At 48.9% G+C, this 26,486-nt stretch overlaps 1 protein-coding gene across 3 annotated transcripts in view; it reads right to left on the minus strand.

Moving 5' to 3' along the window:
- Window positions 1–26,486, minus strand: part of CPNE2 (copine 2) — a 159,384-nt gene that overhangs the window by 14,866 nt on the left and 118,032 nt on the right. For all 3 annotated transcript variants that reach the window (XM_077831263.1, XM_077831265.1, XM_077831264.1), the window contains 2 exons: window positions 22,548–22,599; window positions 17,358–17,491 (listed from right to left, as the gene is read on the minus strand). In XM_077831263.1, coding sequence (XP_077687389.1) covers window positions 17,358–17,491; window positions 22,548–22,599 — 186 coding nt within the window. The remainder of the gene's footprint in view (window positions 1–17,357; window positions 17,492–22,547; window positions 22,600–26,486) is intronic.

The following is a 26,486-nucleotide window of genomic DNA, read 5'->3' on the forward strand; positions in this document are numbered from 1 at the left end:
TTATTTACTTATATTACGGTAGGGCCGAGAGACAGCTGGGTGCTGCACAGACACATAGTGACAGACAGCCAGAAGAATTCACAGTCTCCTCCCCTTCAGGGTTCGTCTACACTGCTGAGTTAACTTGAGTCATACCTCCAGCCTTGCCCGCAATTTGGAGTCCCGTCCACACACAAACCCCCTTCACTCAAGTGCGGTGATGCTTTTACCTCAAGTCGGCTGGCCCGTCAGGGGCACAGGCTACAGCTTGAGTCAGCTGCTAACATGACCACTGCGTAGTATAATCCAGTCCCTCTGCACAGCTCACGTGAGCTAGGCTAACCCGAGAGGACTGAACCCGCGTTATCTACGAACGCGGTAACTCTGCAGTGAAGACTTCGCTTCAGTTTCCCTTTCCCCACTTCCCTCTCACTCCAAGCACCTTTCCCCCCCCCTCTCTCACAAACACCGACCCCCCCAAACTAACATTTGGGAAACAAGCCCACCTTTGCCAGGCCCAAGCACTCCAAAACCACAAGACATGGCCCCACAATCAGGAGACCAGCTTAAAAATCACAAGTGGTTTTTAAAATAATGCATCTGAGATTCCAGTTATTTTCCCTCCGATTATCGAAACTTTAGGGTGTCATGTTTTCAACCTTTTCTCCAGAAGAATGACAGCCAGAGACTTTTTTTTTCTTTAAATGAAAGCTGATAGTCTCCAATAATCACCTAACTCTGGGTGCTGTGGACTCAATTAAAAATACACCAAATATCACAAGATCCCTGATAATAAAAAAGAAATCACAAGCTGGCAACAGAGGACGGGGAAAGAGATATGGAATTAACCCATTGGGTGCTGGCCATCTTCCTGCTTACTCTACCTTGGTGTTATATCCCCTCCTCCTGCTGCGCACGCATTGTCTGTCGCTAATGCCTAAGCGCTTTGGGGCAGAGGCTGTGTCTTCCTAGGTGCTTGTACAACACTCGGAAGTGTTGCCCCATTCCCCGGGGATTGAAGATAATAAGGCCACCACAGAACAATTCTTGATTTTCTGTGATTACAACTATTCCTAAAGCAATTTCCTTGTGTCACCTCTTGAAAAGAGCTCTGCGATCCAAACTGCTTTTCATAGCAATTGGTCTTCTCACATCTCTTCTTTTCATCTGGTCTCTTCCTCACTTTTTTCGCCTATGGGCTATCTTACGTTCAGCCTTTACCCAGCTGGCCCTGCCTCGGTTTCACCATAAAGTTGCCAACGATTTTCTCCCTGGTCAGTAGCTGAACCTCAAAGGGATGAGTATGTGTGGGGGAAACATATCCCCTGTTTTTAAATGGTCCCTCACAAACAGCATAACCCCTGTGGGATCAGGGATTCTCCCACTGGAAGTACCTAGCGGAAATTGCAAGCACCTGGGGCAGAGAGATTGAGGGAGGCCAGGGCTGGAACTTAGAATCAGATAACTGAGGGGGGAGGGAGGGAGCGAAGAACCAGTGCATCGGAATTAGGCTCTCTAAGGAATGAGCTGCCAAGGGTTACAGCTAGTCCAGGCCCCACAGTGTGGCTTCTGCTGCCCTGAGCCCTAAGTTATTTACTTAGCCTTGTACTGAATGCAGGCAAGCATGGATAAGCTCCAATTACGAGTGTGCTTAAAAATCCAGGGTTTAACAATATCAAGCCCTCTAATGAGGCAGCGGTGAAATACAACGAAGCAATGACTTTCAGCAAGAGTGAAGTGAGGGCTGGCGAAATGTGCTGGATTCACAGCCCTGCAAACAACCGTCCTCTCTTCGCCCAGAGCACAGGTGCAGTACGGGGCGGTGGCAGGACACGGGTCACCGAACAGTCTTCGCAATGCACTTCAGCCTTCTGATGCAAAACCATTCTCACCTCCAAAATAAGAGCCTCACCTCGCCCTTACATAGTGCCTTGCCTTTGTCGATCTCAAAGCACTTTACAAAGGAGGCCAGTATCATTTCCCCCATCTTATAGATAGGAAAACTGAGGCAAGGAGCAGGAACGTGACTTGCCCGAGGTCAGTGGCAGAGCCAGGAATAGACCCCCAACTCTCCAGTGTCCCTGTCTAGAGCTCCAGTCACTAGGCCTGTCTCCATGCTTCATTCAGCCCTCGAGTCTGCCATGAAAGGGGTCAGTTAGTGCCAGCTATGTTGGTGATGGGGACCCCGTTCACTAGAATATTGACCAAGACCATCTAATTCCACCCAAGGATGAGAATGGGCATGTTTCTCTGCTCTGCCACTTCCCAGAAGTGAAGAAACTCACTAACAGCTATCACTGGAACTTCCTCCCCCCCCCCCACCCCGGATACTAGGCGACCGTGTAACATAGGGCTGGCTGCCCCAGAAGGCCTTCAGCACTGGAGCTCAGCCTTTGGCTGCAGGAGGAACAGCTTCCCTTCCAGTTACATTACAGCATGAAGCAGCCAAATGGTTCGTGCATGTGGCTAGGAGATCTTCTCAGCTGGCTGTGTAATACACAGAGAGTTCACATCGAGAGGGGAAAGCTCATGATACTGGAGATGTTCCCTGGTGTGGCTGCAGCTGGGTTGAGGCACAGGATGGCCACAAATACAGGTGACCACGAGTGATTTCACTCTGGAGAATGTCATACATACAAAGCGTCCGCCAAGCTGCTTTGCAGGGATAAATAAGGCAGGACCATGAACACAGCATAAACTCCTGGAGTCAGGGGTGCAAAGCGATCACCTGCTGAAGGAACCACCCTGTCAGAAAGCCAATAAGAGAGAGAGACAAAGAACTTCAGAAGCACAGGCATGGAAATACCTTTTCACAAGGGATTCGGAGCAAGCTGGAGAACCAGGGATGCACAGAGGTACAGATTCTGGGGCCTTAGAGACCAATGAACAGGACCAGTTTTTCAGTTTCACTTCTCTTTCCCTCCACTATCTTTGGGGATTTACAAAGGAAGACACGGTGGGGCTGAGGCAGGGGCTTCTTAAAGAGGGGAAAACTTAACTACAGGGAAGCAGATCCTGGGTGCTGGGGACAGACTGGGCTTTTCCATGTGCTGGGCAGATGCAACTTCAGAACCAGGTTGTCTTTTAATAATCGGACGGCATGTGGAGTGATAGCAACTCACGACTTGCAGGCTTCTGGGCAAATCTTCGGGTGAGGAAGAAAGGTCAGAGGACTCCATACTAAGGTGCCTTCTAGGGGCTTATGCCTCCTTTTTTAGTATTCAGCATGGATTGTTAGCACACAATCGGGCTGCTCTTCCAATATCATTCATTCTTTCCATCCGTTTTTTAAGATACTTGATATTTAAGTCACGTATGGGCTGTATTGCCTATAAAATGTGACCACCAATTATTTCTGCTAGTTAAGTCAGGAATTAGATTCAAGACTGCTAGGGATTATCCAACATATCCAGCATGCTAGTGAAAAAGGAGCCTATCTGGAAACTGAAGATTCTCTTTGAAAGGTACTTTTCATTTCCCAATGCTTATTAATCCTTTTCGTGTCAAGTCAGGTGCATGCAATCTCTCTCTCTCTCTCTCTCACACACGGTTTTCTGCTTCCACCTCTTAAAAGCCGGTGGGCTCCATTGTTTGTGATATGGGTTGCCATGGAAAAGGTATAAGCAGGGGGGTTTTTTAGTCTTAGGAAATGTCACAGCTCTTGGAGGGAAGCTGAATGAGAATGGGGCCGATTCAGACCCGGTGACAGTGCAGGTTCCCAGATACCATGGCGATGTTCACAAATCATAAATGCCTAGAATTACGACATCCAACTAGATAGCTGGGCAGATAGAGAGCAATAGATCCGCATCCACCTACCCCCAAGGCTGGATATTTACAAGCATGCCTAGAATATCTGCATTAACGTTTTCAACTCATACTTCTTTTGCCATTTGCCACCGCTTATTTCACACAGTGACCCCTGGCTGCTTGCCAACGGCCGCTACCCTAAACTTGTATAATTTATTCTGGTTTCCATGGCACCTCAAAGGAGATGTAACTTGAACTGACACAACGGTGCTGGGGTGCTTCCCCAGGGCAGGCTCCGTGGCTGGAAAGTGACCAGGCAAACCCCTTCCAGCTGAAAACCTGAGATGAGAAATGGATGCTGGCTCATGACCCCACACCTGCATGCAGCTCATGGTTCTTAAGGTCCAGGGCCTGAGAAGGAAAGGTTTGAGCTAAGCAAACCATGCTGATAAAACCAGAGGCAGAGTTAGACGGCTGCTTTCTGTTCATTTGTGAATTAGCCTAAGTAAAAGTCTATTCCCCATCTGCACCCCGATATGGCCAGGAGTTATGGCCGGGATAGAAGTTATCTGTGTAACCCCCTCTGCCCCCCAATCCCTAGCACTCAAATTGACGGCAGAACTACATTCCAGATCCCCTCCTCATGTGCAAATCAATTTTCTCTAGCCATAGAGTCCCAACCAAATAAATCACCCCACTTACTAACGTTGCCTCGTTTCTTAGAACTCCTTTTCTCTGTTCAAGTCCGCGTGGCCATAACTGCAGTTGGATATTAGCCTTAGCGACTGAACAACGACAATGGCGGGGGGAGGTGGATCAAAGACACATGAGCAGCATTCTTTTCAATGTTCACAGCTGAGCACGTGACTTCCCCAAATCTCCATCCTCATCAGGAGCCATTTGCAACCAGAGGGCCAAGTTCTCTGGTGCAAGCTGACGTTGCCCCTCTGGCTTCATCTAAACCAATTTAGACCACTCTGAGTAGGTCGTAACTGCAAATTAAGGTGTGACTGTCGCGTGGGTAGGCAGACCTGGGCTTGCTTGCATCTAGTCGCTGCAGGTAAGGATAGCAGTGAAAACTTGGTCGGAGTTGGCAACAAAACTAGGTACTAAGTGTCCCCAGCACTTGGGGCCACTTGGGGCAGGCAGCCTAGGCTGGATTCTGCACCGTCATGTCTTCACTACCTGTGCCAGCTGAAACGGGTATATCTTCCCACACTGCAATCACACCTTAATCTGCGGTGTAGAAGTACCCTCCACGGGTCTCTGTGGTGGGCCTAAAGCTGCCATGGAGAGCCGCACATCGAGCTCCAACCCCTTTGGGGTGGCCAGCAGCCGATGGTGAAGATCAGAGGGGTGGCCCTAAGCTGCAATGTTCATTCCTGGTCAGGAAATTCGAGATCTGGAGCCAAAAATCTTCCCATGCTTGGGAACACCGAGATCTAGGGTTTGGTTTTCTCCAGCAGAAACCCTTTGAACCTCAGAGCCCAGGGTCTCCAAATAGGTTTGGGCCCCAGCTATTTACCTCTTGTTGGCTCACGGGGCCCCTTGTGCTTTTGCAACACACACACACACCCCACCCACCCACCCCTATTGCCTCTTTCATTCCTAAAAACAAAATGTGCCTCTCTCCCTGGAAAGAAGCTGCTGTCATCGTCTCAGCGGACGCCTCTTTGTCAGAAGGCTATTATTAAAGATGACATTACTGACATTATTTGCTCCATCCATTCAAGATGGGATGAAAGAGGGCAGGTCACGGGGGAATAAAACTCTTATAAATTATTCTTTGTGCATCTTAAAAAAGAAAAATCCAGTTCAAACTTGCCTACTATAGGCCTATTACCTTAGTACTATTTAAAAAGCTCCTTTGCTTAAAATATTCGTGCCACCAAGGGGTGCAATTTACATATGATTAACGCTTCTCTTTTCATTCCTAGGTCTGGAGCCTCCTCCCCACCCCCTTGAATTCTGACACATAAAACAAAAATTGAAAATAAAGAGTGATCAGAATTCATAGGGAATTAAACCAAACCCAGACTTGCCAACAACAAAGTAAGCATATAACTGCCACAGACACAAGAGACGTCTCCTCGAAAAGCAACTTACTGCTGAAGTTTTTAAAAGGGATGGAAGACTGAAACGGAAGTGCAGAAAGATATTACGATCGGAAAGCGGATGGGGGCAAGCTGTTACTGCTCCTTTGGAAAGGAAACAAGTGAAATTGTGTATTTTAATTAAAGACAAGGAACAGGGGATGTGCTGTGATCTGTGGCATCACAGTCTTTCTCAGTAAATGCTTCCTGTTAAATCAGCTTCAGCTACAAACCGGCTTCCGTTCAGCTTGACTTTCAGCTTTGTCCCCTTTGTTCACCAGAGACCACACAGAGTCTGGAACTCTGCTGCACAGATACCTAGCAATGGAATAGTACATTGCAAATGTGTGTAGCGTTTCTTATCATACACGGTCTTCATCAGTGCTGCAGCAGCTGCCTCCTCCATGTTCCCTGGCCAACAATTTCAGATTACGTATGTGTGTGTCCTGTGACCAGCTTGGTCATAGGGCATCATTTTCCTAATGTTTCAATGCGTGGTTTTATCCCAGAGGTGCCCCACTCCTCTCTAGGACCCCATTTGACCGAGGGGGAACTGAGGCACAGCGGCTAAGTGCCTTGCCCAAGGTCACACAGGAAGCCCATGGCGGAGCAGCGACTTGAAACTGGGGCTCCCACATCCCAGGCCAGTGTCCCAATCACTGGGCTGGTCCTTCCACTCCAGCTCCAGATTATACAGCATATAAATGACGGCTAACATTCTCCAAAGTAGCCGCTGACCTTGTGTTCCTCCAGTTTTGCACGTCCAGCTCAAGACACCTTTGTCTCAAGTTGGGCACACAAGATCAGTGGCCACTTCTGAAAACTTTGTCTTATGTATCAATCTCCCAATAGGGCCTCTCTCACAGGAGGGAGGTGAACAGAGGGATAGTCAAGTATTCTTACACAGGGATCTTTACATATGGAACACGGCTGATCGCGTGTGTCTATGCAGGAGGAAACGTAACCGAGCATGATGCTTCCAGCCAAAACACCACCACCCAGGCACTCTCCAGGAGAGAGAAAGCAGATTGCTTGTATCTCACTCTCAGACCCGCCATCTTGAGTCCCCGCATCATGGCACTGTCCCCCCGTGCGGTGCGGCTCAGCTTTATTTGGCCCAGGATGACAAAACCAACCACCACCAAAATCGTCCTTCCAACCACCATGTCCCACAGGAAGAGTTTTTGGTCTCTCTGTGGGTTGGGGGGTGATGGCAAAACAAAGGTACTGGGGGGCTGGACAAAAGGGGGACTGCTTGTCCTGCCTCCCAGCTCCAGGGATAGGGAAGCCGGCTCCCCAGCCCCAGAGCCAAGATGTACGTGGGCCTGTGGGGCGAAGAACTGCTCTGGGATGGGAGGGGGCACAGCAGAGGTGGAATCAGCAATGGGGTTGGAAGGCTGTGAGGAAAGCAGCTCCTCCCCTCCTCTGCCCTGGGCTCCCGACAGATCCGGGCAACCCCACGCAGCTCTCAAACCCCAGGATTTTGCAGCGAGGTACGACCCCCTCAGTGAGGTACGACCCTAGCCAACAGGCAAGCCGACTTCTTACATTTAAAGGGGCGGCACACAGCAAGCCGACCCACGCACACTACAATCCACCCCCAGCTAGGAAAGGCCATCGATCTCATGCTGCCCTTGTCTCAGCTGGGGGAGGGGCTGAAGATCCCCAGCTCCCAGCAATTCCAGTCCTTGGGCCCAAAATGGGAAGATCCCAGAACTTCAGACAACCCCCCCTGCCCTTCCGCCAGTGGCTCAGCTTCCCTCTTTCAGCTCTCTAGCCCCTTCCGAGTCTTGCAGGGGCAGCTGGTCATGCCCACTGCCCCATCCCGTTGCTTTGTGTGGAAGGGGGTAGTGCAGAACCTATGCTTGCTGCCCGCTTCTCTCGACCTGAGAGGGCAGGCAACTGAAAATGCCTCGTGGCCCTGCTGCGCTGGCCCTTTAACCGTCTCTGGGGTCCAGACCCCACCCTCTAGAGGTTGCTGGGCTAAGGGATCATGGATTCTGCTCTCTAAGCAAAGTGACCTGGAAATATCTTCATTATTGTTAAGCAAATTAGACTCGTCTGGTTGTTGACATGCCTGCAACTGCCCCAATGGCCGCACTCAGCCAATGAAGCGCAAAAGGCCATTTCCTTTCCACATTCACACTCGCAGCCATACGCTGTCAAGAGCCCCCCAACCAGCTGCACTACGTGGGGTTCAGAGTACGGGCCCACTGCCGAGATGTCCCCGCGTCCCACTAGGAGATGCTGCAGCTCCAGCTCTCTCTCAGCTCTGCCCGGGCGAACGTGCGAATTGGTCTCTCACAAGCTTGAAACCAAGGGACCGGGTTTAAAAGGAAGAACAGCAGAGTTATCACCGCAGACAGTTTGAAAAATTGCTGGAGACAGGAAATGGGGAAGCAGGATAATTATGCAGCCAGTTGGCATTCGGGACTGGGGCACAGTGTGGAGGGAACAGAGCTGTTTCCATGGGCCCAGGCAGAAAGACAACATCACTCAGGCTGGCCACTGGCTCTGACCCGGGAGACCAAAATGGACGGCAGATCTGTCACCACTAGCGCAGTATCCTGCTCTCACTTAGGGTAGCAAACGGAATACCTGCCGCGTAAGCAGGAAAGAACTCAGCCTTGTCTAGGACGGGAATCCGTCACTGGTGACTAGGGCAGAGCATCAATGCAAACCCCTATGGGAGATGGGCAAAGCCTCAATTTGCATTGGCTGAGCTCACCCTTCATGGAAGCTGCACCAAAGCAACCACCAGCTGATAACTGCTAACTCTGTCTACACTATGGGTTCGCTGTGGGGCTAGGCTGGTTGCTGGCCACTGAATGCTGTAATCAGGAGTAACCCCACTTTAGACAAGGCCTTGGAATAAGTTCTGCTCAGTCTGGGAGTGGGAACATTTGGCCAGGGATAAGAGCTGCTCAGGAGGGCGTTAAGGAGGTGTGAAACTCTAAACTCCTGCCTTTTAATGCAGAAGTTGCCAAACAAGGCTCCGGGGAGGCGAACGTACACACTTGTGGCTCCAGGGTGCAATGTCGTATAGCTGTCCTGGTGCTTTCAGAGCTGGCCTAAGTACCAGCAAGGCAAACAGCTGTTTTGGACCTGGCCCTTTTAGGAGCCTCACATTCAAGTGGGGCTTTGCACCCCAGGCCCTTGTCCTTAGCATGGGGGCTGTAGGGGAGGGACTCTGTGGTAACTATTCTAGTCTTCCAACACCACAACACATGGGCTGATTCACCCCCCAACTCCCTTCGGGCACCTAAGACACTCATGAATTGTAAGAAGCTTGGCAGCACAGTGGGGTTTTCCTCCCTCTCAAGCAGGGGTGTCAACTCATTTGGCGGCAGGGGCCAGATTCCAGGTTTGATTACAGTCTGGGGGCCAGAATACAGACTCAGGCCTTCATGCTTCCCCACGGATGTCAAGGGGAGGATTTCACAGAGATTAAGGGGAGAACGTAGCCTTCGCGTCATGAATAAGTTGGCATTGATTATTTATCCAGGACCTCATCGTCCCATTCGGTATCACTCGGTGAGAAGACCTGCTCTCCTTTCGGTTACTGCTGCTCCCGCCTTTTGCTTCTCTCCCTGACTCTTCCCCCTCCCTCTTTCCAAGCTGGGCATTTCCTTCTCTGCCAGGAACTCCCTCCCCACCATTCGAGGGCTCCATTCCCACCCCTTTTCGGATCACTAGACCAGCCACGGAACAGTCAGCATGGACAATACGTTTCCTGGACTCTAGAGCTGACAAGCCAATGCGATTAATGGGAGCTCATGCCCAAGTCACTGTTTCAGGCTGTCTGCAGACTCAAGCAGACATGACATTGGTTTGCACTCACTTCACATCTTGAAAGTTCACTTTGCGGTCAGGAAGGCTACAAACGATATTTGCAAACGAAAGCCGAGGCTCTGTACAGAACAGGTCATACAGGCTACATCAACACACCACACAGGCTGGCCCTAGCACAGCCCATGGGGCCTGTGTTTGACAGCTGTAATGCATGCTGATATGCGCATGTGTGATGGGGTGTGCCCCCCCCCCCCCAACCCTAGCGTAGGAAGGGTTAACAAGGCTGAGAAGGGGCCAATTAAGTGGATAGGCTACACCTTAGGGGAATTAAGTGGGCTCAGTAACCCTGGACTGATGATGGAGCCCAGCTGAGAAGGAACACGTGGGACTATTTAAGAAATATTGAAACTGGAAAAGGTACAGAAAAGGGCAACAAAAATTATTAGGGGTATGGAACCGCTTCCATAGGAGGAGAGATTAAGAAGAATGGGACTGTTCAGCTTGGAAAAGAGATGACTAAGGGGGGGCATATAATAGAGGTCTACAAAAGCATGACTGGTGTGGAGAAAGTAAATAAGGAAGTGTTATTTACTCCTTCTTCTAACAGGAGAACTAGGGGTCAACAAATGACATTAATAGACAGCTGGTTTTAAACAAACAAAAGGAAGTATTTCTTCACACAACGCGCAGCCAACTTGTGGAACTCCTTGCCAGAGGATGTTGTGAAGGCCAAGACTATAACAGGGTTCAAAAAAGAACTAGATAAGTTCATGGAGGATAGGTCCATCAATGGCTATTAGCCAGGATGGGCAGGGATGGTGTCCCCAGCCTCTGTTTGCCAGACACTGGGAATGGGCGACAGGAGATGGATCACTTAATGATTCCCTGTTCTGTTCATTTCTTCTGAATTACCTGGCATTGGCCACTGTTGGAAGACAGGATCTGGGGCTGGATGGACCTTTGGTGTGACCCAGTCTGACCGTTCCTATGTTGTAGAAAGCCAGGAAGTCAGCAGCGGAAATGGGGGCTGCAGTGAAAGAGCCTGCAGCCACGCTCTGGATGCTAGACAGGGAAGGAAGGAAACCCAGGGGGAGTGTAGAAACCCCCAGGGTTCCAGGCCCTGAAGGAAGGGTATATCGAGAAGGGTGGTGGAGCAAAAGCCTGAGACCGGTGGTGTAGGAAAAGGCTCAGGGAAACGACAGCAAAGTGGGACATTGCAGACTTTGGCCCTTATTAGAGGGTTCCTGAGCTGGAACCCAGAGTAGAAGGTGGGCCTGGGCTCCCCTACCAAACACTGGGGAAGTAGCACAAACAGGGCAGTGAGGGAGAAGTCAGCCATTTTGGATGGAAAGATGAACAACCCCTGGAATTGAAAAAGCACATTGACCTGGCTGGAGGGCCAAGCTATGAAGACAGAGCTTCCTGAGTAACACAGAGTGAGAGAGGCAGCTGAGCGCCCAAACGGGAGGCAGAAGGATGTGTTGGACGAGGAAGGAGCTAATCCCCAGAGCAGCTAGGAGGAGATGCTCTAGTGGGGATCGTACCCAGTGACAATGTATAGCACTGTCTCCCCACTCCTATGTAAGGGGCGGGCCCACTCACCAGCCAGCGCATCCAGTGAAGTTCCCACCCATGTCAGTTGTTGAGTCCCTTGCCCCAGGGATGCATTTATTGCTCCAACAAAACAGTTCAAAACGTTAATCGAAACAGGTGAACCAGGCCCCGCTACCTCGCCTCTCCTAAGGTCTCTTCCCCAGAAGCTTCTGCTGGTGCCTACACAGTAGCAGGTATCCCAGCCAGGTCGTTCGCCTAGCCGGTGGGGCGAGCCCCCTTTATGGGTCTGTTCTCCTGAAGCTCCCCTGCCCCATGCAGATTTCCATCTCACTGGAGTCTTATGAGGACTGGGTCATCTTCAGCCCTCACCTGGTCCCTGGCCTCATAGCATCAGCTGATTAGTGTCAGATGGGGCTGGGCTCAACTTCCCTTGTGGGACAGGACCACTACTGGATATCAGACTAGATTGACCTGAAGCACCGAGGAGCCCCGAAGTTCTTCTTGGTGCACAGGGTAGTCCAGTCTGAGAACAAGCGCGGGATTCCAGTGCATTAGAAATCGGTTCACGCCCACCCGCTTGCAGTCCTGCGATTCCCTCCCTTTTAGGCCATTGTTTTATTTCAGCTGCATGAGTCTCTTTAAATTACCATGTTCCTCTGAGCCCTTCCTTCCTACCTGCTTAAACAGAAAGTAACCTGCAAAACCTGGCCTCATAAACCGCGGCTAGCATCCTGGTACAGTCTCTCCAGAACGAGACAGAACCTCACCGGTGAATGAAACAGAGCGGAGTCACAAGGGCCATCCTTAGAGATAACAAGCAGCTTTTTGGCACGTTGTGTAAACAGTCTGATGGGCTAATTAACCAGGACTTCCGGGATTGTAGAGTGGCTTGAAGCATCATTTTGGAACTGGGTTGCTGGCACAGAATCGGCAGTTTGCCCACATGACTTAAAAAACTGTAAATAAAGATGTCAAATATTTTTCTGACTTTACAGGGATTTTTTAAAAAACTTGTCCCTCAGCTCAAGGTTCACTTTTGATCACAGACCACGTCAAAATCAGCAGAGTTAGGCCTGGTCTACAGTATGCGATTATGTCAAATTTAGCTGCATTAGGTCGAATTAAAACTAAATCCGTCCACACAACCAACCCGGTTTTGTTGATGTAAAGGGCTCTTAAAACCGGTTTCTGTACTCCACCTTGGCAAGGGGGGTAGCGCTAAAATCGACATCGGTGTTCTGGATTTGAGGTACTGTGGATGCAATTTGACGGTATTGGCCTCTGGGAGCTATCCCAGAATGCTCCATTGTGACTGCTCTGGACAACACTGTAAACTCAGATGCACTAGCCAGCTAGTCAGGAAAAGCCCCGGGAACTTTTGAATTTCATTTCCTGTTTGGCCAGCGTGGCGAGCTCATCAGCATGGACAGAACGGGAGGTATTGGATCCGATCGCTATCTAGGGAGAAGAATCCGTGCAGGCAGAACTCCGTTCCAAAAGACGAAATGCCAATATATTTGCCAAAATCTCCAAAGGCATGGACGGAACCCCGGGCTGGGCTGAGCGGGGCCGGCGGCCAGGTGAACGGAACAAAAATCGGCATGCATGCCGCAGGTTGCCGATCCCTGCGTTAAAGGAGCGTGATGAGAGGAGGCAGGATGCAATGCTGAGGCTAATGGGGGAGCAGACTGACATGCTCAGGGCTCTGGTGGAGCGGCAGGAAAGGCAGCAGGAGCACAGACCGCCGCTGCAGCCCCTGTGTAACCGCCGGCCCTCCTCCCCAAGTTCCACATCCTCCTCACCCAGACGCCCAAGAACGCGGGGAGGGAGGCTACGGCCACCCAGCCACTCCACCCCAGAGGACTGCCCAAACAACAGAAGGTTGGCATTCAATAAGTTTTGAACAGTTGTGTGGCCTTGTCCTTCCCTCCTCCCATCATCCACCACCCCACCTGGTGCTTTCCTTCTTCCCCCCCCGGACTACCTTGCGAGTTTTCCCACTGTTTGTGTGACGAATTAATAAAGAATGTAGGATTTTGAAACAATAATGACTTTATTGCCTCTGAAAGCGGTGATCGAAGAGGGGAGGGCGGTTGGCTTACAGGGAAGCAGAGTCAACCAAGGGGGTGGGTTTTCATCAAGGAGACACAAACAGAACTGTCACACCATACCCTGGCCAGTCATGAAACTGGTTTTCAAAGCGTCTCTGATGCGCAGGGCGCCCAGCTGTGCTTTTCTAACCGCCCTGGTGTCTGGCTCTGCGTAGTTGGCCGCCAGGCGATTTTCCACAACCTCCCACCCAGCCTTAAACGTCTCCCCCTTACTCTCACAGATATGGTGGAGCACACAGCAAGCCGCAATAACAATGGGAATATTGGTTTCGCTGACTTTTCCTTTCACTTTTTAACCGTGGTCCTTGTATGATTCTTACAGTGAGTAAGAGAGAGGTGGGGAGAAGGGAAGTAAAGAAACTGGGGGAAAGGGACAGAGGGGGAAAGGAGTGGGAAAACACCTGCCGCTTCTTGTCTAGCCCTAGGGGCTCAGAGTGAAACTTCCCCAGGAGTGGAGGGCTCTCAACCTGCCCCTGCTGAATCCTTGGTCTAGGACTTGCTAGAACAATGTCCAGCTCTTTGAGACCTAGTCAGGAAAGACAACTCTTTCTGAAGCCCCTGAGATTGGAGACTGGGATTCCTGCCCCCTACTGCAGGCTTTAGATCCTGCTCTGCTCGCTTGCTTTTGCAGGTTCTGCACAAACTGCAGGATAACGCGCAAGGTGTTTACAATGCTCAGAACTGCAGCGGTGAGCTGAGTGGGCTCCATGCTTGCCGTGCTATGGCGTCTGGGCGGGCAATCCGGGAAAAAGGGCGCAAAATGATTGTCTGCCATTGCTTTCATGGAGGGAGGGAGGGGTGACTGACGACATGTACCCAGAACCACCCGCAACCATGTTTTTGCCCTATCAGGCATTGGGAGCTCAATCCAGAATTCCAATGGGCAGCGGAGAATGTGGGAACTGTGGGTTAGCTACCCACAGTGCACTGCTCCAAAAGTCAACGCTTGCCACGGTACTGTGGACGCACTCCGCCGACTTAATGCATTCAGTGGGGAAACACACAATCAACTGTATAAAATTGCTTCCTAAAAATAGACTTCTATAAAATCGACCTAATTTCATAGTGTAGACATACCCTTCGAGATACAAACGTCTTGGCTATTGAGCAGCGATCTGTACATATTGAGTGTACTGTTAAGTGGAATTTCCTTGCAAAGGAAATAAACAGGTTGTTCCCTCTTTGTGGCTTCTTTAGGACATCTGAAGACCTGAACTGTGTTATAAAACTAAAGTTTTCTTTGTTGATTGCTTTTCACCTTTGGTATATCAAGTCTTCCCTGGAAGACCCAGAGAACTGGAGTGGGAGCCTTTTCTGCCCTTAACTGGAAGAGTGAGGATGCTGAATCTTTAACAAAGATTTTCCTCCTAACTGTTAGTTGTGTGTTGGAGCTAAATAAACCAAAGAGTTTAAAAACCCATCTGAATAAGAATTTCCTCTCTCTCCAATTGCTCAGGTTCCAATTGTTACATCATGATCTTACTAATACTTCAGCCATCTACAGGACAGCAGAGGTAAGACCAGTGTAAGACAGATGCAGGAGACATTTTTGTTTTAAAAGCAACAACAAGACGCCTTGCAGGTCTTCCATACAATTAATAACGTATCTTTTCTTCCCCATTTCTCAAGTCAGCTTAAATTGTACATGGCCTGGAAAGGAAGCTGATGTCATGTCTACACTCGGGGGACTATAGCTATGGTGCTGTAGCTATGCCGATTAACCCCATAGCGTAGTTACATCCTATACCAATGGAAGGAGTTTTTCCATCACTGTAGGAACACCCCCTCCCTGAGCAATGGCAGCTAGGTCTATGGAAGCATTCTTCCGTTGACTTAGCTGTATCTGCACTATGCGGTGGCATAGCTACCATGCTCAGAGGTGTGGATTATTCACCCCCCTGAGAGTCACAGCTCCTTCAACCTACATTTTCTGGGTACCCCAGGACTTGGCACTGAAACCACAGCAGCCATGAAAAGTTCAGATATCCTCCCCATTCCACCCCCAAATGCCAAATCAATAAAATAATCTACCCTCCCTGCAGGCCACCCGATTTGCCAGGCAAGTTGTTGTAAGCTTCGCAACAATCAAACTGAGTGGCTTTAACTCATCATGGGCCAGGTTGTAGCCCATCCTGTGCACTGAAATAGTAGTCAGGAGACATAAGGAGCCCCTTACTCCCCTGGGCTGGCTACCCATGCTGGGGGTAGCAGTGGAAAGGAGAGCAGCCCTGGTGGGGCTGCTAAATTAATCTGACTCCGCATGCATGCGGCCAGTGCTCCAGGGAATGTACCAGGTAGAAAGCAGGCGCTGGGTACTTTACCCCCCAGAACCCCAACACACACACACACCCCTTGGAGCAAGGGGAACTGGGACACAGATTGTGACTCAGGCCTTTTCTGCAGTGAAGACATCAAGATTGCTACCTCACGGCAAAATCCTAGTGTAGACGAGGCTTTTGCCTTGATGTAATTAATGGCGGTCAGCCTCAAGTTGGGATCCTAGGGTTGTCCTATATGGCTGATCCGCAGAGTAAAGAAGAAATGTTTGCAGCCTTGACCAAATGCGCAGCAACCCATTAACTCATGGTAAAGATGTCCAGTGAAGACGAGCCCTCAGTCGCAACCCATTCGCCAGTCTGCTTGCCTGTGTTTCCAAAACCACTGAACACAACACAGGAGCCCGAAAGCCCATCTCCCAGACACAAAACACTGTTCTACACCTGCAAAGACGGGCTTTGTATCAAACAGCATTAGCCCTCCCACCCTGCATTCTATCGTCTCCTCCTCTCCTGCCTGTTATGCTCATCACAGTGCAGCTGGAGCACTTGTGTTTGAAAGACACCTATTAAAACGATGGGCACGGGGAAATAGTAGAGTTCCTTATTTTAGATGAATCATTCTTTCGGCGTATCCTATCCGTGGGCCATACATACTCATCGTCCGTAAGCTGTAGCAATTAACGCATTTCCCACTGACTCCCACTAACTTTTAATGGGAGCAAAAATGAACACTGACACTGACTGCTTTCCCAAACCTCGCCCACGGAGTTTAACCTAGGAAATGACTCAAACTGTATTATGTCAATAAATAAATCACACAGTTGTTTGCCAGTGTAGTAAGGGCACCGGAAAAAAAAAAAAAGTCGATCAGAGGCCTGGTCCAGTGGTTGCAGTGCCCAGCCTGGGGTTTTGGAGACCCAGGCCGAGCTCCTTGCTCTGGTACAGACCTTGGCCAAGACACTGGGCCTCTCTGTGTCTCAGGTCCCCCGCTGGCAATGGGGATAAAAGCACTGCCTCACAGGGGTGTTCAGAGGTTCTCAGACACTATAATAGTGAGATAAGTACCTAGGATAAACCGCATCTCTTCACTCGCCTGAAAACACACGTGGCACAAGAGGAAGAAGGATGGCCCCCGGGGTTACTAAACTGGGGCTCGGGAGACCTGGGTTCAATTCTTGGCTCAGCCACTGATTTCCTGTGCGTTTGGGCGAGTTGCTTAATGTCCTTGTGCCTCAGTTCCCCATCTGTATTATGGAGAGAACACCACTTCCTTACCACCCAGGGGCATGGAGGTTAATTCCATGGTGCCTACAAGATGCTCCACGGTTGCAGTGACAGAGGCTATAGGTCCCCGAACAGAACCTCAAACTCCGAATTCCATGATATCAATGCCTTTGTCATTGTATCTGCCTTTGTCATGAACCTGCAGCAGCGGGTCTTACTAAAACCAACAGTGTTTAAACATACGGTACCTGAAATTACTTCTTCCCTAGATATAGCTGTTCCATGCCTTTACCAGTGAGACATCCCCTCAGCTTTTAAACAGAGCTAGTGACTGGCCTGTTGGCTAAGATCAAGCATGGTACATATCACTCACATCTGATACATCCTCTACCAAGGGACCACAGCCTGTGCCTGCAAGGGACAGATTAAGTTATCAAATAGGTCTTTTTTATCTTGCACTTCTATGATCCTGTGCCCTCGAGGAGATAAAAAGATGGTAAGCTTAATGAGTCTTGCTTTGAAATTCCAAGCCAAGGCAGGGATACAGATAAAACGACAGACGCTTGTTAACTTACCGCTGCAAACTCCTGATGGGTAGCCTGGGCAGCAAACCGAGCCACGTGATTGACAATGGGAGAGAAGTTGGTTGGTCCGTAGAAGCGTATGTGAGGCAGACAGGCTGAGTATGCTTGGACAATGCCTTCCACTCCTTCAAGAGAACCAGACAAACCAGACATTAACTAGACAGCCTCCAGGCCGGCTCCTTGCAGTAACCTTCTACATACACATCAAAATGAATTTCAGATACAATGGGCAGAAGCTTGAGATCACTAAAGCAAAATTTCACTTTGCTACTTATCTTACGTAGCATCTTGTAGCCCCACCAGAGATCTGAGCCCACTTCTGCGAGAGACCATACAAACAGCACTATACCCGACCAGTCAAACAGACAGGCAACAAGTGGTAAGGGAAACAGACACAGAGAGGTGAAGTTAGTCGAGGTCAGTGGCTGAATCAGGAGTAGACACTAGGTCTCCTGGGTTCTAGTCCAGTGCCCTAACCACTGGGCCATACAGTCTACCACCAGTGTTTCTTGAAACCACCTGCTGGCTTCCTCTGGAGTTGTGGATGCTCAGAACTTCAGAAAACAAGGCTTCAAATGCCTTTGGCTTCGACAAACCTTTTCCAGCAGACACCTGAGCCCTTGTGGTTAAGAGAGAAAGAGTTTCTAATGCCTGAATTCAGATAGGGCTTCCTTTTGTTTTTTGGAAATATACCAAGCCATGTGAAGAACCTGCCTGAGCAGGAGCACAAATAAATGCCCTTAAAGAATCTCACCATGCCCAAGAAAAAACTGAGGCAGCCATAAAGCAGGGAAAGGAGTGGAGAGAAGCCACACTCAGAGGAACAGTCTGAATGGAAACTTGAACCAAGAAGTTTCACTGAAGTTCTGAAAGTGTTAGAGGAGGCTCTTTTGCTTTCGTTACTGATAGCCCTGCTCAGGTATGTACATGCCGGTCAGCAAGTTAGACTAGGGATACAGGACTGTCTCAGCTCAGGCTACACAAGGAAATAATCCATCCCTGGAGCAGACGCCTTATTGACTGTTTGCCATGGGTGATCATCTGATAAGGATTACATTGGTCTATCCCTACCACGTCCATTGTCTGAACTCTCCCACCAGCTTGCAGGGGACTTCTATTGTTGGCAGCAGATTTACAAGCTTGGGTTATGCAAGTGGCTTGGGGGTGGCTGGCTCTGAAGTTACTGCATTCTCTCTTGTTGGCTTAGGTAGCCGAGAAAAATGTTTTTTTTTAAATAAGTTCCTCACTTCTGAAATAACGAGGCCAAATTCTGCTCTGCAACGTGGGAGCAAAGGGAGCTGGCATTTCAAAAGGGAGCCACCCACACACATCAGAGGACAGAATGTGGCTTTAAACTCAATGCTCTGCTAACGTGCAACGCCCAACTCTGTGGCCGGGGCGGGAAGCAGGAATCCAAGCTGCTTGGACAAACAAACGTCACATTGCTCAAATGGAAATATCTAGGAGTAAAGACACACAAAAAGGAAACACACAGGCTATTGCATGCCTGCAGCCTCAGACCACTAGCTGATGGCAATGCCTTCCAGCCTGACCGGAACAGCATGATGCCGATTCCCTGGAGGGTCATCTGTGCTCTGATCACCTAGGAGACCAGCCTCCGCCAAAGTCTTTGCACAGATGCAAGATTTGAATGTGGCTGCACTGAGAGGTTCAATTTCCAGCTGTGTCCTGAACTCTCAGCTCCATTCTTTCCCATCCCTTCATCTCTCTTTTAAAGTACACTCATGCAAAAGTTATATCTATCTGCCTCTGAACACACACACACACACACACAGAGATTTTGAAGACAGAATAAATATCAACTGGAACTAATAATTTTCTCTCCCCTTCTTACTGACAGGTTAAGGCTTCAGCTCTAAAGAATGGGGTGGGGTGGCGGGGGGGTTGGATCACTTAGTGATTCCCTGTTCTGTTCATTCCCTCTGGGGCACCTGGCATTGGCTGCTGTCAGAAGACAGGATACTGGGCTAGATGGACCTTTGGTCTGACCCAGTCTGGCCGTTCTTGTGTTTGAATATAGCTGATTCCAAGGGGTAAAGTATTGCAGTACAGTCACGGTGGGCCCAGCTGCTGTATGCATAATTTCAGCTACCAGTAAAACCCCTACTCTGCAACCACTTGCGTGCATGAGGGCCGCTGTGACTTTCCTGGAGAATTATTGGAGTCGACAGGGTTCCCCCTTAAGCACAGCAATCTGCCTGCATGCAAGAAGTTGCAGGATCTGGGTCTAAGTGTCTACTTTAGGATGGGATTTTCAAGAGCGCCTAAGTGACTCAGGCTCTCAACTCTCATCAAAGTCAATGGAACTTGTGCTTCTGAGTCACTTAGACGCTCTTGAAAATCCCACCTGTAATACAGTGGGGGGAGACCCCCGAGCCCTCTGCAGTTCTAAGTAAGTTTTGGCAAGCTTTCATTTTACCAAATATGTTGCTATGACTGCCAAGAAAACCTTCAAAGGGTACACGGAGCAGAATGGATGCTGCGGTACCTGCCTGAGTCTGCAATAATAGCTCTGAGAGGTCTGAACTGCCCTGTTCATTTCAATGGAGGTGTTAACACTTAACCCCAATGGTGACACTAACCCCCTTTTTAAAATATAAAACTTTGGTATTCAATTGTGCACCTAATTTATGCACAGAATTACTGTGATTGTATGTGTCAACTGGGTAATTCCATGCAAAAATGACCAAAGAGGAGAAATACAACAGTAGTTCTAAGGGGCCCTGCACCATTTTCTCTCATTTTACGAATGAAAGGTTGAGCATCCTATTCTTCCCTTTGATGTTTGTGAAAGCATCCCACTGTTAACTCCGCTGTGCTTCAAGGGTAGTATAACGGCATAATTTGACATAATTTGGCTCTTTCCACAGAACAAATTTGATATCCACTTCCGAATAGAAAGAGAACTGTCTGAACATGACCCAGTACCGTGCTGTCTGAGTCTGCACATATAGCCCGGCGTATAGCAAGGACCTTAGGTCCAGAGATTCCTCTCAGATAGGTGTTGAATCTGAAGCCTACTGATGACAATTTAAACTATTTCATGGTTCCTGCTGAAACATTCCCAGCCAGCTCTTTCTTGCAGACAGGAACGTTCATCTGTGAATGGAACTCCTGTAGAATGCAATCACCACCACCCATGCCTAATCAGATCTGTGCTATCTTCAGATGCTTCATTTCCAGGGATATTCATCCCCTCCCCGGTTTGATTTAAGATAATTTATCATGAATAGAAGATAGGGCATGATATGGCAACCTAAGATTTATTATGTCATTACCAAGAGGTAAAAAAGGACGTGTGCCACCCAAGCATGTGTGTCAAATAGTATTTCAACCATTATTCTGTGCATCTGCACAGACATGCAGCTAGCGCATAGTATCTTGCATTGCTCTGTTTACCAATCAGAGAAGTGTATTCCTATTTAAACTAAACGTTTAGTACTGGTTTAACAGTCTGATAAAAGGCTACACTAGAGCAGGAGGTTTATGGAGGACCCTGGCACCGTGGTTCTGCAGAGTTACAATTATTAACGTCACTGTCCAGCAATATCTGTTGAAGGTACTTATCTGTCCCCCATTACTTATCTGACCACCACAGTCTCATTATGTATCCCCAGGAGGGAGGGTGGTGCTGTTATCAGATTATCTCATTATCAGATGGGAAACTGGGGAAACAAAAAAAGAAAAGGAGGACTTGTGGCACCTTAGAGACTAACAAATTTATTTGAGCATAAGCTTTCGTGAGCTACAGCTACAGCTCACGAAAGCTCATGCTCAAATAAATTGGTTAGTCTCTAAGGTGCCACAAGTCCTCCTTTTCTTTTTACGGATACAGACTAACACAGCTGCTACTCTGAAACCTGAGGAAACCAAAAGATTAAGTGACTTGCCCAGGGCAGTCTGTGGCAGACCCAGGAATTGAACCTGGGTCCCTTGAGTACCAGACTGGTGCCCTAATCACTGGACCATCTTTCCTCTCTCCAGCCTACAGAATCAGGACTGTCAGTCTTGTTAGGTCGTTATCTCCATGCTCCCATCCCTGCCAGTATGCCCGCCTGTCGGCAAGGCCTCAGGGAGGAGGCAGAGTTCGAGTTCCAGGCGACCGTGGGCCAAGTCACTTTGCCTCTCTTTGCCTTGTTCCTGATCTACATTGGGGGGAGTGTGTGTGGGGGAAATCGACCTAAGATACGCAACCTCAGCTATGAGAATAGCATACTGAAGTCGACGAATCTTAGGTCGACTTACCTTGTGTCCTCACGGTGCGGCGTCGACTGCACTTCCGCCTCTCGCCACAGTGAAGTACAGGAGTCGATGGCAGAGCGATTGAGGATCAATTTATCGCGTCTACACTAGACGTGATAAATTGATCCCCGATAGATCGATCACTACCCACCGATCTGGCAGGTAGTTTAGACGGACCCTTGGTTTCCCCCATCTATAACAACAGAAGTAATACTGACCCATGATGACAAGTGCACCATGGAGACACATGGGTTAACCCCACAAAGGGTTAAGCGGACCCTGGATATTAGATTACTTTAATCCAATTTAGTAGACCAGGTCTACACTGCAGATCTGTATCGGTATAACAACACTACACAGGGGTGTGAAAAATCCACACCCACGAGCGATGTAGTTACACCGACCTAACCCCCCAGGTAGACAGCGCTACCTTGATGGAAGAGCTTCTCCTGTCAACAGAGCTACCGCCTCTCAGGGAGGTGGATTAATTATGCTGGCGGGAGACGCTCTCCCATCAGGGTAAGAGCATCTTCACATAAGTGCTGCCGGTGTGCCGACGCAGCCTTTTAAGAGTAGACCTGCCCTTGGTCTATATTACCTAGATGGTACACTCCATATGTTGGCACAAGTGCCTAGGATATTGTGCCCCTGGTCTGTGAATTTCAACTTCAAGAGGGCTTGTAAAAGTACAGGAGGTACACAGTGCTCTTTGTCCTATAAGCCTCGAGGACGCTGCGCTGCTCGAACACAGGCTGTACTGAAGACTTAGTCAGGACCTGCTACACTGCTCTGTCCAGGGCATGAAGTTAACAGGTCTTTGGAAGACATCACAGGGGAGGTAACAAGTCCTAAGCAGACTAATAGTTAGCAAATACAGGTCCCTACGCTGGAAAGGTCTGGGCCCGCGTATGTACTTACCGGAACAGAATGGGTTGGTGGGGTTGAAGTTAATGGCAAATTCGTGAGATACCTGTGGGGGAAAAGAAACAATAACTGAAACTGACATGAAAACTAAGCACAGAATGGGGTTTCTGGCAATAGGCTTGGCAAAAGAACGTAAGGCGGTTTTTGGGTCTGATGGGCAGAACTCCCCTGCACTCCCCAAAGGGATTCAAGCTTTGTTTTGGCAGTGCCACCGATTTATTAATTCCCCATGCTGGGTCTGCAACATTTCCTATACCCCCAGTTATGCCAAGCATAGGAAAAGTGAAAATTAACACACTCAGACTTAAGAAGCTTTGGGGGGCTGGGATAGTTCCTTTTGCCTTAAAGCCTTTTGATTAAATCTCCACTCAGCTTCCTCTGAAATTGGGATTCCCATTACTAGTTCTTTAGTGAACAGTAAGAAACTGGGTTTGTCCATGTTGCTTCCCTTTGCCTACCTGGAAGAAGAGCACAGGGAGAAGGGCCCAGATCCTCAAAAGGTATTTAGGCACCTAGCTCCTACTGATCTCAGTGGGACCTAGACACCTACATACCTTTGAGGATGTGGGCGGAGCCGTGGAGATGGGCCAATTGTAGGCACTTCTCTCACATACCCCATCAAGAATCATACTCACTAGAAGTGACTTTCATTCCATGTAAGCTCACAAAAGGCTCAAACAACATTAACCACATTACACGGAGTCCTAGTTGTAGACACAGTCCCTGTTCCCCATCCCTTTGCAAGCTGGCATTGCAGAGCAGGTGAGAGAGGTAAACCCCTGGAACTGCTTGGACTGGCTTTCCCAACCATCAAGGAAAATGCTTAAGGAAGCCCACCTTGCTAGGCAGTAGCAAGACACTCAAGGTCTTCAGGCAACTGACACCATATGGGAGGAATTATCCACCTCTCCAGAAATGGGGAGATGCTTCCGAAAGGGGATTCCTTGGGACGCTAGCAAATGAAGAGTGCCTGGCGTTTCCTATCAGTTCTGTGGCGGCTCAGCATGGCCATTTGCAAAATTAATAGCGATGCTAATTGCAAAGCTCTCCTCAGGAAGCTATTCCCAGCATCAATTACATTAAGAGGCACTTGCTTTTATTGCTCCTAATAATTCTGCTCATGCCATATGAATGAATTACTCAGGAAACGCTGTGCCAGTCAGGTTGCCAGGGGAGTGCACAAGTGTAAGTGAGACACGATGTATCCCAGAGTGATAAGAAGAGTCGATGAAACTCAGACAGAGCCAGGTCTCACTGCCCATCTCTGCCATTCCAGTGTGGAAGATTTGCTCAGCAGCTCTGGACTGGTAATTGCCAGAAATCACTGCGCTGTTTCCTGGAATAACACCACTGAAATGCCCTGGTGTTATGTGCAAAGGATTCTAAGGCCCAGCAGGGAAAGACCAGGGTGAGGGACTGAGTGGGAAGTGATGCTATGAAAGAGCCTGGGAACCCCTGCAGAAGCAGATGCTTTGAATTAATCAGCACATACTGTTCTCTGACGAGGCCCAAAGAAATTAGAAGAGAGGAATGATTCCTTGAGACCCACTAGCGATCTCGCTATGCAGACTGGAGACGATGGATACAGGCATTACGGAGAATCTCAGACGAGACAGATCAGCAACAGAGAGATGCATCACTTTCTTTAGCCTAACTCTGCTACCAGAGAGTGTGATGTGCTGGTTCAAGCACAAGGGGTGGGGTTGGAACTGGCATTTGGCTAGAACTTGGGTTCTAATACTAGCTCTGCCAGTGATTTGATGTGAGTGAGCAATTCACTTAGGGCTTAACTGTCAGACTCAGAAGAGTAAATGTAGGCACCTAAACTGATCATGTAGGCACCTAAATAACTAGTCTGACTAGCAGTAGTGCTGAGCATCCCCAACTCCCTTTTTCAACACTTCTGACAATTAGGCCGGTTATTTAGGCCACTCATCTCAGGTGCCCAAATGTGAAGATGCAGCCTCAGTTTCCCAGTGACACTGGGGATAATAAATCTCCCATCTCTTATGGGTTTTGATTAATGTATGTAAAGCGCCTGGATATCCTCAGACAGAGGGTACCACAGTCCATGAATATTAATAAAGCTAGTGAAATGAACCTTTGGTTTCAAGGGAAGTTAGCATTAACCATCCCTGCATAGGACACAAAAACCTTCCAGACTGTCAGGGAAATACAGATCTCTCCTCGTCAGCATGTCCCCCATCTCCGTTCAAAATACATGCTATCTAGAGAAGAAGATGACTTTATCTTTTCGTAAGAGTCAGTGGAAAAAACTCCTAAAACTCTTTTCTGCGTTTAAAGCCAATTAGCCGTTGCACAAGGTAACGTTACCATTTCCTCTCTGGGTATCTTCATGCTGGTTTAGGGCAATCAATAATGCTGCCATTTATATGCACAAGCCCTGACCTGGCGACCGAAGCATGTGCCAAATCTTCAGTGACTGGGCTCTGTAATGCAGCTTTCCCTTGGCCGGCAGCATTCCGCAGAGTTTACACATCAGGCCTGTGTACTAGAGAGCAGACTGCAAGATGACCACATTACAATTGCAGCATTGTGCACTCAAGCCCCTTTCCGCTCCTCCAGCCCCCTGATATTTCCCAGTGTAACCCCCCTTCTATCTTTAAGGCCGTCAGGCTTCCCAGCTGAGGAGAACGGAGGGCGTAGCCCTTTGCAGAGCCAATCAACAACAGTTCCTTAGGGCTCATTCAATGCTGGCTGAAGTGAGTGTAAAGCATCCCATTGACTTCAGTGGGCTTTGGATCAGACTCCTTAGCTGGCTAGAAGGCCCTGCCCCCTCTTCCCAGCCCCATATGCTGCAGCTCTCCCAGATGACGAGTAAGCTCAGAAACAGAACCGGTCTCTCCTGGCGAGCTGCACAGGGCATTGCTCCCAAACCACTGGGTTGGCTCCTCTGGCAGCAGGGTTGGAAGAGAAGCCGTCGAGGTGCTCCTATAACCCTCTCCCTCCCCACACGACTAGAAACCCTCCTTCTCACAACTCATGGCTAAAGGTGAACGCGGACATCCCAGTTAATTCCGGACATCTCCTGCAAAAGCACGGTCTTCAGCCAGATTGTGCCTATAAGTACTGCTTTGAGAGCAGAGACCGAGTCCTACAGCCAGGAAAGATGGCTGGTGGATAAGGCCCAGGCTGGGACTCAGGAGACCTGGTTTCAATTTCTAGCTCAACTACAGACTGGGACCTTGGGCAAGTCCCTGGCCTGTGTGTCTCAATTTCCCCATCTGTAAAATGGGGATCATACTTCTGTTGTCTGGTCTAGGTACACTGCTTTTTAAGGCACCGTCTATTAGTACAAAGCCTCCAAACTCTGATGGAGGCCCTCGGTGCTACTGGAAGACAAAGAATAATAAAACAAACAACAACATTTGCTTTGGGAACCTTCATCTACCAGCTCAGAAATTAAATTAGGTTGGATTCCAGAGTCTACGCTTGAACCCAGATCTCACGCAAGGCATTAAGCAGCATGGGGTTGGGGGATGGGATTTTGAGCAAAAATCCATCCAATGCCATATACCCTCTGTATCTTCCCACTGAAGCCTAAACCCATCTGCTTCCTTTTCCCATCTTCGACAGTGAGACGGCTTGAGGTTCTCCTTCTGGAGATGCTAGGATTTCAAGATGTTTTTTGACATTTCCATTTGTGTGCAAAATATCGTATTCATATCGGTTTTTTGAAAGCATTTGGCAGTGCCATGGCAACGAGCGCATCACGAGAACAAAGCATGATTTATATGACTCTTATCTTTAATGATCTTCCCCATTTCTATTCTGGTCCTCACACTACGAGAGCCACACTCCTCTGTGGTCAAGTTTTAACCTGCTGCATGTACATTTCACTACACATGGGAGGGGTCTTATTTAAAAATTAAAAGAGCAACAGTTGGGGGGGTGCAACTCCTATAAGAGACC

Source organism: Eretmochelys imbricata, chromosome 12 (assembly GCF_965152235.1).
Source record: "Eretmochelys imbricata isolate rEreImb1 chromosome 12, rEreImb1.hap1, whole genome shotgun sequence".
In the NCBI taxonomy this organism is placed as follows: domain Eukaryota; kingdom Metazoa; phylum Chordata; order Testudines; family Cheloniidae; genus Eretmochelys; species Eretmochelys imbricata.